We start from the raw sequence: 19627 nt of genomic DNA on the forward strand, positions 1-19627 counted from the left end.
ACACACACACACACACACACACACACACACACACACACACACACACACACACACACACACACACACACACACACACACACACACACACACACAGTCAAGTTCCAAAGATATACAACGTCAGACTCACCCAGAATAAGTAGAAGAGTTCTGGACCCCATCTCAAAGACAGACTGGTATTATATCCACACTAGACAACTAGTAGGATCCTAATAAAACTAGTCCCACAAGAAGAATCAGTCTGAGATTAAATCTGTTTGACAGTTGAATTCAGATTGAAGAAAATCCCAGTTTAACAAGGTTTTTATTCCCTATGATAAGTGGTGAGAAAACTAAAAAAATATTCTCTCACGGTGTGAGCAACATGGGGTTAGAAAAAAACAGTTTTGCTCTCCTCTCTCTGCTCTCTCTTCCTCTTTCTGTTAGAGTGCACCCCTTTCTCTCTGTTTCACACTCCCCACTCTCTCTTCCCTTCCTCTCCTTCCCCCTCTCTTTCTCTCCACATCTTCTGATAAGTGTATATTATTCCCTTCGCATACCACTTGTCTCTCTCTAGTTCCCTCTCTTATTCTTGACATGGAAATTAGGTTTACTCATTCACTGCTCAGTTCTCTCTTTCTCTCTCGCTCTCTCTCTCTCTCTCTCTCGTTCTCTCGCTCTCTCTCTTGCTCTCTCTCCCTCTCTCTGTCTCTCTCAGACTTCTCTGAATAGCTTCTGAAACCAAGGCCAGAGGAACATAGTGCTGAGAGAGAAAGAGGAAGGGAAGAGCGAAAGAAAGAGTGAGAGAGAGAGAGAGAGAGAGAGAGAGGGAGAGAAAGAGTTATTCAACCATATAATCACTTTAAGCTTAGGCTCTTTTGTGTACATCCCAAATTACACCATATTCCCTGTATAGTGTACCATTAGTCAAAAGATGTTAACTATAGGGAATAGGGTGCCATTTGGGACACATCCAATATATCAATTAGTGATAGCCATGGGATATAGGCCTACTGGTAATACTAAGCCTGTTATTGGTGCAGAATGTATTCTTTCTGATGTCACAGTGTAAAGTATCAACAAAACCATGTGGGATTGTTACTATTCTACTGATCTCAATGTTGCTGCCAATACAGGGATATACTGTATAGAAAGTGAAGTAGGACAGAAGTCATTAGAGAAGGGATCACTTATAGAAACTATAAACAAATATTAAGAGATCTCTATAATAATAACAACATTGAGAAGGGATCAACTGTATAGAAACTGAAGTAGAACAGAAGTTATTAGAAAAGGGATATACTGTATAGAAACTGAAGTAGGACAGAAGTCATTAGAGAAGGGATCTACTGTATAGAAACTGAAGTAGAACAGAAGTCATTAGAGAAGGGATCTACTGTATAGAAAGTGAAGTAGGACAGAAGTCATTAGAGAAGGGATATACTGTATAGAAAGTGAAGTAGGACAGAAGACATTAGAGAAGGGATCTACTGTATAGAAAGTGAAGTAGGACAGAAGTCATTAGAGAAGGGATCTACTGTATAGAAAGTGAAGTAGGACAGAAGTCATTAGAGAAGGGATCTCAGGGTGGAAACTCACCATGGTCTGAGTAGGCCTCAACACATTCAGGTTAGACACAACTAGACATGCACGTCCTGCTATCATGGATCTATATGATTCATATCACTGTGTGAATGTGGATATCTTTACAAAAGCTTATCAACACACACACATACACACACACACACACACACACACACACACACACACACACACACACACACATGCAAACACAAAAACAAACACAAACACAAACAAACACCCACACACACACGCAAACACAAAAACACACACACACACACACAAACATACACACACACACTAATGCCGCTATTATTCTGTTGTATTGAAGTTTTTTTTGTCTTTGTATAATTCTAGTCCCAGAGGCTTATTGGCCTTGGTGTGTGTGTATGTGTATGTGTATGTGTATGTGTATGTGTATGTGTATGTGTATGTGTATGTGTATGTGTATGTGTGTGTGTGTGTGTGTGTGTGTGTGTGTGTGGTAAGAAGACATCTACAGTAGGTTATTTGTCGCAATGATTTATTGTTTCTAAAATTACTGAAACACACCCTCTCTCTCTCTCTCTCTCTCTCTTTCACAAAAACACACCAACACACACACACACACACACACACTACAGAGTACACAGTCAAGTACAACACTAAGTGCTTACATTCAGAATGCTTAATGAAATGTCATGAAAATGGTACGTTCTCTAAAAGTATAAAATACACAACTTGTCTAAATAAATTGCAACAGGATAGAATATAAAACATACAACATTGAATGTAGACTTAGTTTAGATTATTTTAAGACTCTACTTTATCTCCATGGTTAAGCTGAGACCAAGTTCTAGGGTGGAACCTTAAAGGGCAGTCTGGGATTCAAAAAGCAACAAACCGGTCATCCCACCACTTGTTGTGGTTAACAGCTGAGGGATGGGACTGGAGGAATTTAACCACTCTCAAAATCACAGATGGAGCTCTGGATGCAAGGACTGACCATCCATGAGATCAACATGATATTCTTCAATATTCTGATGGTGCACAACAGTTGACCTGGTCACAAGGCAGTTATAAGTTCAATTCTACAAGAACCATGGGCTATAAATCACTAATTTAAACGTAAAAAAAATGGATGTACCAAGCTCTTTAAGTTAGGTTTTGGTTTGGGTAAGCTGAACTGTACAGTACATTGCTACTACTTTATTCTAAAACCTATACAACTATTGAAACAACTTTAACCCAACACCTAGCAACCTCGTCAAGTGGTTTGGATCTCTTGGCGTAACGGCTAATTTGTTAGGTTAACAGTTGCTGGACCCAGGTTTAAGTCCAGGTCAGGGCACCCCCCCCCGAATTGCTACACTATATTTCGTTTGACAGTAATAAACTAACCAAGAGTTTTAAGATGGAGCCATGAGTGACAATCTTGTTGGAGAATCCAGATTTCCTGTTTATTCCCTCCTCATTCTGAGAATCTTTCCACAGGGATTTAAAAAAAAACCTGGTGATAAATGCTATATTTGGACAATAGCACTGCAAGTGTTCAAAACAAATCTTCAACTTTCTCATGATATACTGTACACACCTGTTTAAGTTTGGGGTCACTTAGAAATGTCCTTGTTTTAGAAAGAAAAGCAATTTTTTTTGTCCATTAAAATAACATCAAATTGATCAGAAAGTTCCTCTGTCCTGTAATTGTTTGCTTTTGTCCATCTTCATCTTTTCTTTTTATTGGCCAGTCTGAGATATGCAACTCTGCCTAGAAGGCCAACATCCTGGAGTCGCCTCTTCACTGTTGACGTTGAGACTGGTGTTTTGCGGGTGGTATTTAATGAAGCTGTCAGTTGAGGACACTCTAATGTACTTGTCCACTTGCTCAGTTGTTCACCGGGGCCTCCCACTCCTCTTTCTATTCTGTTTAGAGTCAGTTTGCGCTATTCTGTGAAGGGACAAGTACACAGCGTTGTACGAGATCTTCAGTTTCTTGGCAATTTCTCGCATGGAATAGCCTTCATTTCTCAGAACAAGAATAGACTGACAAGTTTCAGAAGAAAGGTCTTTGTTTCTGGCCATTTTGAGCCTGTAATCGAACCCACAAATGCTGAATACTCAACTAGTCTAAAGAAGGCCAGTTTTATTGCTTCTTTAATCAGAACAACAGTTTTCAGCTGTGCTAGCATAATTGCAAAAGGTTTTTCTAATGATCAATTAGCATTTTAAAATGATACACTTGGATTAGCTAACACAACGTGCCACTGGAACACAGGAGTGATGGTTGCTGATAATAGGCCTCTGTACGCCTATGTGGATATTAAAAATCAGTCGTTTCCAGCTACAATAGTCATTTACAACATTAACCTGTTGGGGCTAGGGGGCAGTATTTTCACGGCTGGATAAAAAAACGTACCCGATTTAATCTGGTTACTAATCCTACCCAGTAACTAGAATATGCATATACTTATTATATATGGGTAGAAAACACCCTAAAGTTTCTAAAACTGTTTGAATGGTGTCTGTGAGTATAACAGAACTCATTTGGCAGGCAAAACCCTGAGACATTTTCTGACAGGAAGTGGATACCTGATGTGTTGAATTACCTTTAAGCCTATGCCATTGAAACACACAGGGGTTGATTAATGTTTTGGCACTTCCTATTGCTTCCACTAGATGTCACCAGCCTTTACAAAGTGTTTTGAGTCTTTTACTGTGAGAGCTGACTGAACAAGAGCCATGGAACGGTGATGGCCGATTAGACTCTGGCGCGCGAGTTCATGTTGGGTACCCTCGTTCCAATACGTTATAAAAGAGAATGCATTCGTCCACCTTGAATATTATTCATGTTCTGGTTAAAAAAGGCACTAATGATTTACGCTATACAACGTTTGACATGTTTGAACGAACGTAAATATATTTTTTCCCCTCGTTCATGACGAGAAGTCCGGCTGGCTTAGATCATGTGCTAACAACACGGAGCTTTTTGGATATAAATGATGAGCTTTTTTGAACAAAACTACATTCGTTATGGACCTGGGATTCCTGGAAGTGACATCTGATGAAGAGGATCAAAGGTAATGGATTATTTACATAGTATTTTCGATTTTAGATCTCTCCAACATGGCCGTTTGTCTGTATAGCAAAGCATATTTTTCTGGGCGCAGTGCTCAGATTATTGCAAAGTGTGATTTCCCAGTAAGGTTATTTTTAAATCTGGCAAGTTGATTGCGTTCAAGAGATGTAAATCTATAATTCTTTAAATGACAATATAATATTTTACCAATGTTTTCTAATTTTAATTATTTAATTTGTGGTGCTGACTTGACTGCCGGTTATTGGAGGGAAACGATTTCCTCAACATCAATGCCATAGTAAAACGCTGTTTTTGGATATAAATATGAACTTGATAGAACTAAAAATGCATGCATTGTCTAACATAATGTCCTAGGAGTGTCATCTGATGGAGATTCTAAAAGGTTAGTGCATCATTTTAGCTGGTTTTATGGTTTTGGTGACGCCTGTCTTTGAATTGACAAAACATTACACACAGCTATTGTCAATGTACTCTCCTAACATAATCTAACTTTATGCTTTCGCCGTAAAACCTTTTTGAAATCGGACAACGTGGTTAGATTAAGGAGATGTTTATCTTTCAAAGGGTGTAAGATAGTTGTATGTTTGAAAAATTTGAATTTTGACATTTATTTGGTTTCAAATTTGCCGCTCTTGAAATGCACCTGCTGTTGATAGGGTGCACCACGGGTGGCACGCTAGCGTCCCACATAGCCCCAAGAAGTTAACAATGTCTACACTGTATTTCGGATCAATTTGATGTTATTTTACTGGACAAATGATGTGCTTTTCTTTCATGAACAAGGACATTTATTTCTAAGTTACCCAAAACGTTTTAATGGTAGTAGAGGTACATAGAGGTGTCCATGGTAACACTTGATAATAACTATGAATAAACCTTTTAACAGTTTATAAACTATTTACAATTATATTTGTAAACATTTATAAGAATGTGTAAACATTACTAGCCTTCCATTCCGTAAAAATGTACATATAATGTTTATAATAATTCATAAACATGTATATTCATTTATAAAGGCTTATTCTTAAAAGTTATTTGGACACGCTAGTTGGACCCATTTTCTACTAACCTGGGCTGAACAGTACTATCCTCGGGCTGAGTGGTTCTGGGTTGTCACTATCTGGCCAAGATACTAAGTCAGAAACCCTGCCCATTTCTACAGTGTATCTTAACCACACCGCTAAACGCAAATATTGGTTTTCATAAATGTTTACGATATCGACCATTTTGACTTTACAGTTTGGCCGTCTAGTGGGAACCTTTGTCATGGGAGGAGGGGTAAAGAGGTGCATTATGGGGGTTTGGTGACGTCATATCTGCGACTCCCCCGTGTTCTCTGCGCTCCTTGACCCCTAGGACAGACAAAGGTCAAAGGACAGAGGTTAACTCAGTGAAAGTGGTGTGTGTGTGTACGTATGTGTCTGTTTGTGTGTGTGTGTGTGTACCTGGGATTGGCTCGAAGAAGGGTTGGTAGTGCTGACCTCTGAGTATCTCTTCTTCAGTGGTGTGCAGATACAGGACAGGAGCTTGCCATACTCCTCTCTCACCTGATGGGGTCAGCAGAGCACAGTGTTACACACACACACACACACACACACACACACACACACACACACACACACACACACCACACACTCCATACCGTTTTGTTCAGTAGGCAGTGCATGATGAACAGCAGTGCTCCCTGTAGAGAGTTGAGGATAGTGAAGAGATATGTCAGTACCACTGTCCCCTCCTCTTGGAACTGGAACACTCCAAATATCCACATAGTACCCAACACACACAGCTGGGCCACTGCTGTCACTGTGAACACCCTGGAGAGAGGGAGGAGGAGGGGAGGAGGAGGGGGATGAAGGAGGGAGGAGGGAAGGAGGGAGGAGGGAAGGAGGGAGGAGGAGGGGGGTGAGGGGGAGGAGGAGGGAGGGGTGGTAGGAGGGAGGGAGGAGACGGGTGGGTGGGAGGGAGGAGAGGGGTGGGAGGAGGGGGAGGAAGGAGGGAAAGGTTTTAGTACAGTTTTATTTAATGTACTATGGCAGCTAAAAACTGAATTGCATAAATTCATTTATTCAAACACACCCAGGATTTGTCACTCTCCATACATTCACTACATTTCTACATTCACCTATCTCTCCGTTCCTCTATTTGTCTCTCTCCATCACTTTCTCTGTCTTTTCCCCTCTCTCTCTGTCACACCTGTGTTCCATTCCCTGTCTCCGGCGCTCGACGTCGCTGGTCTACAAACCTTCGGTCATGGCAACCATAATTACGCACACCTGGCAACCCACATTACGCACACCTGCTCCCCCTCGGTATGCACACTTGGACTTCATCATTACCTTGATTACTTCCCCATTATTTAGCCCTCAGTAGCCTGTCTTCAGGCAGCATTGGTTCCGTTCACGTTCAGTACGCTGCTCCTGATGTGTTTATCTACTTGTTCTCATTATTAAACTCTCCTTCTGCACCTGCTTCCTGACACCAAGTGTATAGGTTACACTCTCTCTCTCCCTCCATCCCTCCAATATTAAACTCTACTTCTGCACCTGCTTCCTGACTCCTAGTGTATAGGTTACTCTCTCTCTCCCTCCATCCCTCTTTCTATCTCTCAGTTTTACCTCTCTAGGGGGTGTGGGATGCTACCGTCCCACCTGGCCAACATCCAGTGAAATTGCATAGCGCCAAATTCAAAAACAGAAATACTCATTATAAAAATTCATAAAACATACAAGTGTAATACATCGGTTTAAATATTACCTTCTTGTTAATCCAACCACGGTGTCAGATTTCAAAAAGGCTTTACGGCGAAAGCATACCATGCGATTATCTGAGAACAGCGCCCAGCAGACAAATCATTACAAACAGTTACCAGCCAAGTAGAGGAGTTACAAAAGTCAGAAATAGCAATAAAATGAATCACTTACCTTTGATGATCTTCATATGGTTGCACACACAAGACTCCCATTTACTCGTGTTCGTTTTGTTACTAAATGTTTGTTTTGTTCGATAAAGTCCCTCTTTATATCCAAAAACCTCCGTTTTGTTTGCGCGTTTTGTTCAGTAATCCACAGGCTCAAATGCAGTCACAACAGACAGACGAAAAATCCGAAAAGTATCAGTAAAGTTCATAGGTACATGTCAAACGATGTTTACAATCAATCTTCAGGTTGTTTTTAGTCATAATAATCAAGAACACTTCAACCGGACAAAAGCTTCGTCAATATAAAAGGAAAACATGAAAGGCGTGCTCTCGGTCGTGCGCATGAAAAACCTATGTGACACTGCAGGGTCGACTCATTCAGAGTGGTCTTACTCCCTCATTTTTCAGAATACAAGCCTGAAACTATTTCTAAAGACTGTTGACATCTAGTGGAAGCCATAGGAAGTGCAAATAGAGTCCTAAGTCAATGGATACTGTAATGGCATTCAACAGAAAACTACAAACATAAAATAATCCCACTTCCTGGATGGATTCTTCTCAGGTTTTTGCCTGCCACATCAGTTCTGTTATACTCACAGACATGATTTTAACAGTTGTGGAAACTTTAGAGTGTTTTCTATCCAAATCTATATGCATATCCTAGCTTCTGTGTCTGAGTAGCAGGCAGTTTACTTTGGGCACGCTTTTCATCCGGAGGTGAAAATAGTGCCCCCTACCCTAGTGAGGTTAAACTCTCCTTCTGCACCTGATTCCTGACTCCTAGTGTATAGGTTACGCTCTCTCTCTCTCTCTCTCTCTCTCTCTCTCTCCCTCCATCCCTCTTTCTATCTCTCAGTTTCACGCACTCTCTCTCCCAATCTCTCTCTCTCTTTCTCTTTACTTGATCTTGCGTAGGTTGGAGAGGTCAGGGTTGAGACTAGAGAACTTCTGGGCCAGCCTCCAGACAGTGATGATGAAGAAGAAAGCGTTGAGGATGATGATGGTGCACACTGGGCCGAAGAAACTCCAGATGAATCCTCTCTCCAGAGACAACCAACAGCTGACACAGAGAGGATAACGTTAGAATTAGGTTATCTGGTGTAATTTACATGTTATATTTATGTTATATTTACGTTTATAAAACCTCTCTCCAGAGACAACCAACAGCTGACAGAGAAAGGATAACGTTAGAATTAGGTTAGATTAAAGTTAGAATTAGGTTGTCTGGTGTTATTTACATGTTATATTAATGTTTCATAAAACCTCTCTCCAGAGACAACCAACAGCTGACAGAGACAGGATAACGTTAGAATAACGTTATCTGGTGTTATTTATATGGGACATATTTGCTACACAGTCTCTCACACACCTACACACACACACACACACACACACACACACACACACAGAGTTAGAGACTCAGACACACACTCACTGTTGTGTGGTACCGTATCCATCTGGGTAGGTGATAGCAGAGATGATGACTATAGCCAGTGGCAGTCCATATCCCACAGCATACAGGTACAGAGGTCTACAGTAAGAAAATGAATCACAGAGATTTATAAAATACAGGTACAGAGGTCTACAGTAAGAAGAAGAATCACAGAGCTTCATAAAATACAGGTACAGAGGTCTACAGTAAGAAGACGAATCAAAGAGATTTATAAAATACAGGTACAGAGGTTTACAGTAAGGAAAGAAATCACAGAGCTTCATAAAATACAGGTACAGAGGTTTACAGTAAGGAAAGAAATCACAGAGCTTCATAAAATAGCAGTTAAAAGAAAATGTAACACACCAAGGTAAATAATAGCAAGATAAAAGAAAGTTGTAAGAAATATATATAATGAAAATATATAATAGATTAGGAAATAATATAAATACAGACATTACGTATCTAAATGAATATAACATAAATGTATAATACAAATAAATACTAATGTATACTATATATATATACTAAGACGTAATCATTTATAACCATAGAGTAAATATATCCAATACCTTATGGTTGTGTTGAAGACCAGGACCACCATGAGGTAGAGCTGAACCCCCTCTAACAGCATCCAACTGAAGGATCCTAGGAAGAACAGGTGGAGGAGACCGGCTACAACCCTACATCCTCCCTGAGAGAGGAGAGGAGAGGAGAGGAGAGGAGAGGAGAGGAGAGGAGAGGAGAGGAGAGGAGAGGAGAGGAGAGGAGAGGAGAGGAGAGGAGAGGAGAGGAGAGGAGAGGAGAGGAGAGGAGAGGAGAGGCGAGGCGAGGCGAGAGGAGAGAGGAGCAAGAGGGAGGGGAGGAGGAGAGGAGGGGAGAGGAAGAGAAGGAGAGGGGTTGGAAAGGAGAGGGGAGGAGGAGAGACGAATAGGATAAAAGTCCAATTGAATATTCAAAAATTTAAATTCAGATCTGACTGTATGTAAAAAGGGCTTATTGTCTTATTTGTTTGTCATCCTGCCTATAGAAGATCCGAGGGGGAAGCAACACCAAATCAAAGTGACAAGGGAAATATTAAAAAGAGAAATTGCTATCTATACCTTGATCCCTCACACACACAAACTCATACAAACACACAGTCCCCACATCCCTAAAACCACCTTGCTCTGTGTGTGAGAGATGCCGGTGAGGAAGATGAGGTCAGCGATGAAGAGGCAGACACAGAGGTGGAGGTGGATGGTGGTGCGTGTCCCCTGGATGGACCGACACAGCCAGAAGGTCAGGATGCACAGCAACAGACACACCACAGACACCGACAGACCCAGCCACGTCAACAGACGCAGCTCAAAGGTGTGCTGGAAGGAGGGAGAGAAAGAGAGCGAGAGAGAGAGAGAGAAAGAGGGAGGGAGGGAGGGAGGGAGGGAGGGAGGGAGGGAGGGAGGGAGGGAGGGAGGGAGGGAGGGAGGGAGGGAGGGAGGGAGGGGTTTACATAACTCATAACATCAGTGGCGACCTGTCATTCAGGGCACCTGTTTTGTGCCACACATATTTTGCAAGAAAAAAATAATACAACAAATACAATATATTATTGTCAAGTCGGTTAGGACATCTACTTTGCGCATGACACAAGTCATTTTTCAAACAAATGTTTACAGACAGATTATTTCACTTATAATTCACAGGGGTGGCGGCATCATGTTGTGGGAGTGCTTTGCGGCAGGAGGGACTGGTGCACTTCACAAACTGGATGGCATCATGAGGATGGAAAATTATGTGGATATATTGAAGCAACATCTCAAGACATCAGTCAGGAAGTTAAAGCTTGGTCGCAAATGGGTTTTCCAAATGGAAAATGACCCCAAGTAAACTTCCAAAGTTGTGGCAAATGGCTTAAGGACAACAAAATCAAGGTATTGGAGTGGCCATCACAAAGCCCTGACCTCAATCCTATAGACAATTTGTGGGCGGAACTGAAAAAGCATGTGTGAGCAAGGAGGCCTACAAACCTGACTCAGTTACACCAGCTCTGTCAGGAGGAATAGGCCAAAATTCACCCAGTTTATTGTGGGAAGCTTGTGGAAGCCTACCCAAAACGTTTGACCCAAGTTAAAGAATTTAAAGGTTACGCTACCAAATACTAATTGAGTGTATTTATACTTCTGACCCACTGGGAATGTGATGAAAGAAATAAAAGCTGAAATAAATCATTATCTCTACTATTATTCTTATCTTTCACATTCTTAAATTAAAGTGGTAATCCTAACTGACCTAAGACAGAGAATTTTTACTAGGATTAAATATCAGGAATTGTGAAAAACTGAATTTAAATGTATTTGGCTAAGGTATATGTAAACTTCCGACTTCAATTGTATACATTTATTTTTGGTTTTGGGCTTGCCTGTTTTCATGCTATTTTGGCATTAATACCTGTCACACATCAATTTGCAAACAATGTATAAATATATATATATATCATTGAGTTAATAAAGCCGCATAGAAACACGGTCTCTTTTTAGTTTTCTTGAGTGAGGCAGCTCCAAAATGCAGGTGTTTCAACCTAGCTCAGTGCTTTCTGTGATGGTGGGGTGAGGCAGCAGAAAATAGGAGCATTGCGCTGTGTTTGGCTCAGTGTTATGTCACTAATGCGGGCACTACGTCATCGCCAAGTTTAAGTCCTTAGTAAGGGTAGACATCCAAAATGCCAGCCCTTTGGGTCCTGCCATAGAGTTATACTACAAGTGTCCTTCCAAGAAGGCTCAAGGTCATTGGCCACAGATAAAATTACATCAAATCACATTATATGTACAGTGGCTTTGATTGGACTGATCATGTCAACATCCTACTTTCAAAGTCTTAGCTAGCAGTCATCATCATGAATCAAGTCGACAATCTACTGGCAAATTATTTTTAATCCTTGTTATATGAAGAGAAAAAAATGAAGAGAAATTATAGATAAAACGTATCGGTGCTCATCGGCCATTGGACATAAAGATCACACAACAAGTTGGAAAATTGCAAATTCAACAATAAGTGGTTTGTAAGGAATCAGTGGCTAACTGCAAACAATGCAAAGCAACCCCTAGCCTTCTATTCAATGGAGTGACTGTGTGTGTTTTTACCATTCAACCCCTAGCCTTCTATTCAGTGGAGTTGCTGTGTATTTTTACCATTCAACCCCTAGCCTTCTATTCAATGGAGTGGCTGTGTGTGTTTTTACCATTTAACCCCTAGCCTTCTCTTCAATGGAGTGGCTGTGTGTGTTTTTTTCAGAGTTCCCACCATAAATCCAGAGAATGCCAGACTTTGACAACAAAGTTTGATGACAAAATTTGCCCACATAGGACCGCCGTGCCACCTTCATAAGGTGAGTCCAAAGATGTCATGTATGCTGCTGTTTAAATGATGTAATATGCAAGGGAGATATGTATACTGTAGCTAAGAAAGTAAAACTTAGTGTATGTTGTGTAGTAATCTGTTAGTAGCCCATGTGTCACCCTAATAATTTGGTCAATTTTCACCTCTTAATTTCACCTACTGTTCTAACTTGGTGGTGCACATGTAGCCTACAACCTGTTTTAGAGAAATGTAATCATTGAATATTGTAAGAGCTTACATTGTCTGTTTATCTGCCCCCTTTATTTATCCTACGTTTCTGACTTGGTGTAGAGGGAGTACACTGTAAGAATGGCCCATGTTCTAAATTCTGTCAATGTACATTTCAAAATTGCTGAACAAATAGATATATTGACTACATCCGTCGTCGCTCGCTCATTAATGTCTTAATCGAAATGACGGATTCCCTCTTATCCGCTTGTCATCCCCTTATGCCATAGTTTGTACATGTCAATTGTCAGTAGAAACCACATTTGTTTAAGCAAGTCAGCCATATCAGCTATGTTTTTTTAAAAGGCAGTAAATGAGGCTGAATGAACTGTTTCGCTGCCAGACAAGGCTCAGCTGATAGCCAGGTGTAACAGTGGTAAGGTGTTGGAACTGCTGTTGGGACTCTGCTGTTAGGACAGCTTTATGTAGGCCCTAACAGTTTGTGGGCACCGTTTGTCACTGTTATGGTTCAATTAATGTATTGTTTAGTGTTGTGTTGTGTTGTGTAGTGGCTTTGCTGGCATGCATCCCACATTTATTTGGGTTTGCCCTACCAAGATTTAAATGCTAAAATCGCCACTCTATAACATCAAGATGCAGGGATGCAGGGAAAGAGAGAATTAGCCTGTTCACCAGGTTAACCTGTTTGGGATAGTGGGCAGTATTTTCACGGCCGGATAAAAAAACGTACCCGATTTAATCTGGTTATTACTCCTGCCCAGAAACTAGAATATGCATGTAAATAGTAGATTTGGATAGAAAACACCATAAAGTTTCTAAAACTGTTTGAATGGTGTCTGTGAGTATAACAGAACTCATATGGCAGGCCAAAACCTGAGAAGATTCTATATGGGAAGTGCCCTGTCTGACCATTTCTTGGCCATCTGTAGCCTCTTTATCGAAAATACAGGATCTCTGCTGTAACGTGACATTTTCTAAGGCTTTCATTGGCTCTCAGAAGGCGCCAGAACGTTGAATGATAACTCTGCAGTCTCTGGGCGAAAAACAGTAGAGGTTTTGGAGAGTGGTACTTCTGAGAACAATGGCACTGGCGCGCGCATGCATGTGACGACTCCATTTTCTTCTTTCAGTGTTTGAACGGTCTCCCGGTTGGAGAACAATGGCACTGGCGCGCGCATGCATGTGACGACTCCATTTTCTTCTTTCAGTGTTTGAACGGTCTCCCGGTTGGAATATTATCGCTATTTTTCGAGAAAAATCGCATAAAAATTGATTTTAAACAGCGTTTGACATGCTTCAAAGTACGGTAATGGAATATTTTGAAATGTTTTGTCACGAAACGCGCCGGCGCGTCACCTTTCGGATAGTGATTTGAACGCACGAACAAAACGGAGCTATTTGGATATAACTATGGATTATTTGGAACCAAAACAACATTGGGTGTTGAAGTAGAAGTCCTGGGAGTGCATTCTGACGAAGAACAGCAAAGGTAATCCAATTTTTCTTATAGTAAATCTGAGTTTGGTGAGTGCCAAACTTGGTGGGTGTCAAAATAGCTAGCCTGTGATGGCCGGGCTATCTACTGAGAATATTGCAAAATGTGCTTTCACCGAAAAGCTATTTTAAAATCGGACACCGCGATTGCATAAAGGAGTTCTGTATCTATAATTTTTTTAATAATTATGTTTTTTGTCAACGTTTATCTTGAGTAATTTAGTAAATTCACCGGAAGTTTTCGGTGGGTATGCTAGTTCTGAACAAAACATGCTAATGTAAAAAGCTGGTTTTTGATATAAATATGAACTTGATTGAACAAAACATGCATGTATTGAATAACATAATGTCCTAGGAGTGTCATCTGATGAAGATCATCAAAGGTTAGTGCGGACAATGTGGTTAGATAAAGGAGAGTATTGTCTTTAATATGGTGTAAAATAGTCATATGTTTGAAAAATTGAAGTTTTTGCATTTGAGGTATTTGTAATTCGCGCCACTCTATACCATTGGATATTGGTGAGGCGTTCCGCTAGCGGAACATCTGTCCCTAACAGGTTTTAACAAATTTAACTAGTTTTGTTTGAAGACCCATCAGTACCATTTAAGACAAAGAGCTCAGTTAATGTTAAGCATCTTCAGCTATCCTCAGTTAATGTTAAGCATCTTCAGCCATCCTCAGTGGATGTTAAGCATCTTCAGCTATCCTGAGTTAATGTTAACCTCTTTGGGATGGGGGCGGTATTTTCACGTCCGGATGAAAAGCATGCCCAAAGTAAACTGCCTGCTACTCAGGCGCAGAAGCTAGGATATGCATATAATTGGTAGATTTGGATAAAGTTTCTAAAACTGTTAACATAATGTCTGTGAGTATAACAGAACTTATTTGGCAGGCAAAACCCCGAGGACAAACCATCCAGGATTTTTTTGTTGTTGTTGAGTTGACTGTGTTTTCTATTGGTCTTCTATGGGAAAATAGATTTATGAGGCACTTGGCTGCAGTTCCTATGGCTTCCACTAGATGTCAACAGTCTTTAGAAATTGGTTGATGTTTTTCCTTTGAGAAATGAAGAAGTACGGCTATTCAGCACTTTTTTGTTTGGTGTGTGCGACCTGGAACTCACTCCACTTTCATTTTGTCCGCTATTGAACACAGTATATTCCGTCTTAAATTGTATCGATTATTTACGTTTTAGGATACCTAAGGATGGATTAGGAAAGTTGTTTGAAATGTTTGGACAAAGGTTACAGGTAACTTATTAGATATTTTGTCGTCATGTTGGGCAAGTTGGAACCGGAGTTTTTCTGAATCAAACGCGCCTGTCACGGTTGTCGTCGGTGAAGGAGGACCAAAACGCAGCAGGTAAGTGCAGGCTCATCTTGACGTTTATTTATTTTCAAAATGAATACCAAAATAACAAAACACTAGAATGAACGAACAACAACAAACAGTCTGGCAAAGCATAAGGCTCAACACAGAACAATCACCCACAAATAACAAACACAAACACACCCTAATATATGGGACTCTCAATCAAAGGCAGATAGACAACACCTGCCTTCAACTGAGAGTCCCAACCCCAATTAACCAAACATAGAAACAGACATACTAGACTAAACATAGAATACCTGAAAACCAAACAGTGCCCAAAAACCCCGGAATACTTAAACCAAATGCCCCTTCAACAAAACACATCACCCCGAACCACATAAAACGAATACCCTCTGCACGTCCTGACCAAACTACAATACCAATTAACCTTATACTGGCCAGGACGTGACAGTACCCCCACCCTTAAAGGTGCTAACCCCGGAAGCACCTTAACAAAAATAACCCCAAGCAACACCAAAAAGAAAAATTCCCCTTACTAAAGGGAGGGAAGGGAGGGTGGCTGCCGTCAACGACGGCACTGTGCTACACCCCCCCTCCCCAACCTACCTATCTCTGGAGGTGGCTCCGGCTCTGGCCGTTCCAGGCTGTCGGGGCAGTCTGGCAGCTCGGGACAGTCTGGGCAGTCCGGCAGCTCGGGCCAGTCTGGGCAGTCCGGCAGCTCGGGGCAGTCTGGGCAGTCCGGCAGCTCGGGGCAGTCTGGCCACTCCGGCAGCTCGGGGCAGTCTGGCCACTCCGGCAGCTCGGGGCAGTCTGGCCACTCCGGCAGCTCGGGGCAGTCTGGCCACTCCGGCAGCTCGGGGCAGTCTGGCCACTCCGGCAGCTCGGGGCAGTCTGGCCACCCCGGCAGCTCGGGGCAGTCTGGCCACCCCGGCAGCTCGGGGCAGTCTGGCCACCCCGGCAGCTCGGGGCAGTCTGGCCACTCCGGCAGTTCGGGGCAGTCTGGCCACTCCGGCAGTTCGGGGCAGTCTGGCCACTCCGGCAGTTCTGACGACTGTTGACTGGCGGGCAGCTCTGACGACTGTTGACTGGCGGGCAGCTCTGACGACTGTTGACTGGCGGGCAGCTCTGACGACTGTTGACTGGCGGGCAGCTCTGACGACTGTTGACTGGCGGGCAGCTCTGACGACTGTTGACTGGCGGGCAGCTCTGACGACTGTTGACTGGCGGGCAGCTCTGACGACTGTTGACTGGCGGGCAGCTCTGACAACTGTTGACTGGCGGGCAGCTCTGGTGACTGTTGACTGGCGAGGCTGGGTTTACGCACTTGAAGCCTGGTGCGTGGTGCTAGTACTGGACGTACCAGACTAGGAACACCTACATCCAGGCTACTGCAGGGAGCTGGCCTGGGGATCCATTCTTGCCCCGCAAAACTGCCCTTGTGCCCCCCCCAAAAAAATTATTGGGGCTGCCTCTCGAATTTTCGAAACTCTTCCATCGCCCTGAAAACACTCCTCCTTAACTCGGCCCATGTCCATCCTTCCTCCTCGTTCATCTGCTGCTTGGTCCTTAGTTGGTGGGAGATTCTGTCACGGTTGTCGTCGGTGAAGGAGGACCAAAACGCAGCAGGTAAGTGCAGGCTCATCTTGACGTTTATTTAGTTTCAAAATGAATAACAAAACACTAGAATGAACGAACAACAACAAACAGTCTGGCAAAGCATAAGGCTCAACACAGAACAATCACCCACAAATAACAAACACAAACACACCCTAATATATGGGACTCTCAATCAAAGGCAGATAGACAACACCTGCCTTCAACTGAGAGTCCTAACCCCAATTAACCAAACATAGAAACAGACATACTAGACTAAACATAGAATACCTGAAAACCAAACAGTGCCCAAAAACCCCGGAATACTTAAACCAAATGCCCCTTCAACAAAACACACCACCCCGAACCACATAAAACGAATACCCTCTGCCACGTCCTGACCAAACTACAACACCAATTAACCTTATACTGGCCAGGACGTGACAGCGCCAAATAAATTGACATTTTGGGGATATATAAAAAAGGAGTTTATTGAACAAAAGGACCATTTGTGATGTTTCTGGGACATATTGGAGTGCCAACAGAAGAAGATCTGCAAAGGTAAGGCATGATTTACATCGTTATTTCTGACTTTCGTGTCGCACCTGCTTGGTTGAAATATGATTTTCATGTGTTTGTATGGTGGGGTGCTGTCCTCAGATAATCGCATGGTTTGCTTTTGCCATTAAGCCTTTTTGAAATCTGACATGGTGGATGGATTAACAAGAAGTTAAGCTTTATTTTGACATATTGCATGTGTATTTCCAAGAAGGTTAAATATTTCTAATAATTTAATTGGAATTTCGCGCTCTGCAATTTCACCGGATGTTGTCGAAACGTTCCGCTTGCAGAACGTCTAGCCGTAACAGGTTTTAAGCATCTTCAGCTATCCTCAGTTAATGTTAAAACTTCTTTGGGATCTGGGGGCAGTATTGAGTAGCTTGGATGAATAAGGTGCCCAGAGTAAACTGCCTGCTACTCAGGCCCAGAAGCTAGGATATGCATATTATTAGTAGATTTGGATAGAAAACACTCTGAAGTTTCTAAAACTGTTTGAATGATGTCTGTGAGTATAACAGAACTCATATGGCAGGCAAAAACCTGAAAAAAATCCAACCTGGAAGTGGGAAATCTGAGGTTTGTAGTTTTTCAAGTGATTGCCTATCCAATATACAGTGTCTGTGGGGTCATATTGCATTTCCTAAGGCTTCCACAAGATGTCAACAGTCTTTAGAACCTTGTTTCATGCTTCCACTGTGAATGGGGAGAGAATAAGAGCTATTGGAATCAGGTGTCTGGAAAAATGGCATGAGCTCAGTCACGCGCATGGCCGAGGGAGCAAGCTGAATTCCTTTACATTTCTAAAGACAAAGGAATTGTCCGGTTGGAATATTATTGAAGATTTATGATAAAAACATCCTAAAGATTGATTCTATACATCGTTTGACATGTTTCTACAAACTGTAATGCAACTTTTTTGACTTTTCGTGCATGCCCCTAATGCATTTGGAATAATGAACTGAACGCATGAACAAAAAGTAGGTATTTGGACATAAATATGGACTTTATCGAAACAAAACAAACATTTATTGTGGAACTGGGATTCCTGGGAGTGCATTCCGATGAAGATCATCAAAGGTAAGGGAATATTTATAATGCTATTTCTGACTTTTGTTGACTCCAACATGGCGGGTATCTGTCTGGCTTGTTTTGGTGTCTGAGCGCTGTACTCAGATTATCGCATGGTGTGCTTTTGCCGTAAAGCTTTTTTGAAATCTGACACAGCGGTTGCATTAAGGAGAAGTGTATCTTTAATTCTATGTAAAACACTTGTATCTTATATCAACATTTATGATGATTATGTCTGTAAATTGATGTGGCTCCCTGCAAAATCACTGGATGTTTTGGAGGCAAAACATTACTGAACATAATGCACCAATGTAAACTGAGATTTTTGGATATAAATATGAACTTTATCGAACAAAGCATACATGTATTGTGTAACATGAAGTCCTATGAGTACCATCTGATGAAGATCATCAAAGGTTAGTGATTCATTTTATCTCTATTTCTGCTTTTTGTGACTCCTCTCTTTGGCTGGAAAATGGCTGTATGTTCTTTTGTAACTAGGTCGCTGACCTAACATAATCATATGGTATACTTTCGCCATAAAGCCTTTTTGAAATAAGACACTGTGGCTGGATTAACAAGAAGTTAAGCTTTAAAATGGTGTATAATACTTGTATGTTTGAGGAATTTTCATGATGAGATTTCTGTTGTTTTGAATTTGGCGCCCTGCACTTTTACTGGCTGTTGTTGAGGTGGCGTGAGGATGCTAGCGTCCCACATATCCCAGAGAGGTTTTAAGCATCTTCAGCTATCCTCTGTTAACATTAACTGAGGATAGCTGAAGATGCTCACCATTAACTGAGGATAGCTGAAGATGTTTAACATTAACTGAGGAGAGCTGAAGATGCTTAACATTAACTGAGGAGAGCTGAAGATGCTTAACATTAACTGAGGATAGCTGAAGATGCTTAACATTAAGCAGCTTCAGCTATCCTCAGTTAATGCTAAGCAGCTTCAGCTATCCTCAGTTAATGTTAAGCAGCTTCAACTATCCTCAGTTGAGTGAAAACAACACAGCCTTTAACTCAT

General features: G+C 41.7%; 2 protein-coding genes across 3 annotated transcripts in view; both read right to left on the bottom strand.

Moving 5' to 3' along the window:
• Positions 1-695, bottom strand: part of LOC106585402 (adhesion G protein-coupled receptor E2) — a 107547-nt gene extending 106852 nt beyond the window's left edge. The window contains exon 1 of one of the 2 annotated variants that reach the window (XM_045709973.1): positions 128-695. In XM_045709973.1, coding sequence (XP_045565929.1) covers positions 128-158 — 31 coding nt within the window. In that variant the 5' untranslated portion in view covers positions 159-695. The remainder of the gene's footprint in view (positions 1-127) is intronic. The other variant, XM_045709970.1, reaches the window with a different exon arrangement.
• Positions 696-5311: 4616 nt separating this feature from the next.
• LOC106592909 (adhesion G protein-coupled receptor E5-like) overlaps positions 5312-19627 on the bottom strand; it is a 39041-nt gene continuing 24725 nt past the window's right edge. The window contains exons 9-15 of the mRNA XM_045709967.1: positions 10146-10340; positions 9555-9676; positions 8986-9081; positions 8452-8610; positions 6276-6447; positions 6079-6180; positions 5312-5985 (exon numbers count right to left, since the gene is read on the bottom strand). Of these exons, the coding sequence (XP_045565923.1) occupies positions 5944-5985; positions 6079-6180; positions 6276-6447; positions 8452-8610; positions 8986-9081; positions 9555-9676; positions 10146-10340 (888 nt within the window). The 3' untranslated portion in view covers positions 5312-5943. The remainder of the gene's footprint in view (positions 5986-6078; positions 6181-6275; positions 6448-8451; positions 8611-8985; positions 9082-9554; positions 9677-10145; positions 10341-19627) is intronic.

Source organism: Salmo salar, chromosome ssa02 (assembly GCF_905237065.1).
Source record: "Salmo salar chromosome ssa02, Ssal_v3.1, whole genome shotgun sequence".
NCBI lineage: Eukaryota > Metazoa > Chordata > Actinopteri > Salmoniformes > Salmonidae > Salmo > Salmo salar.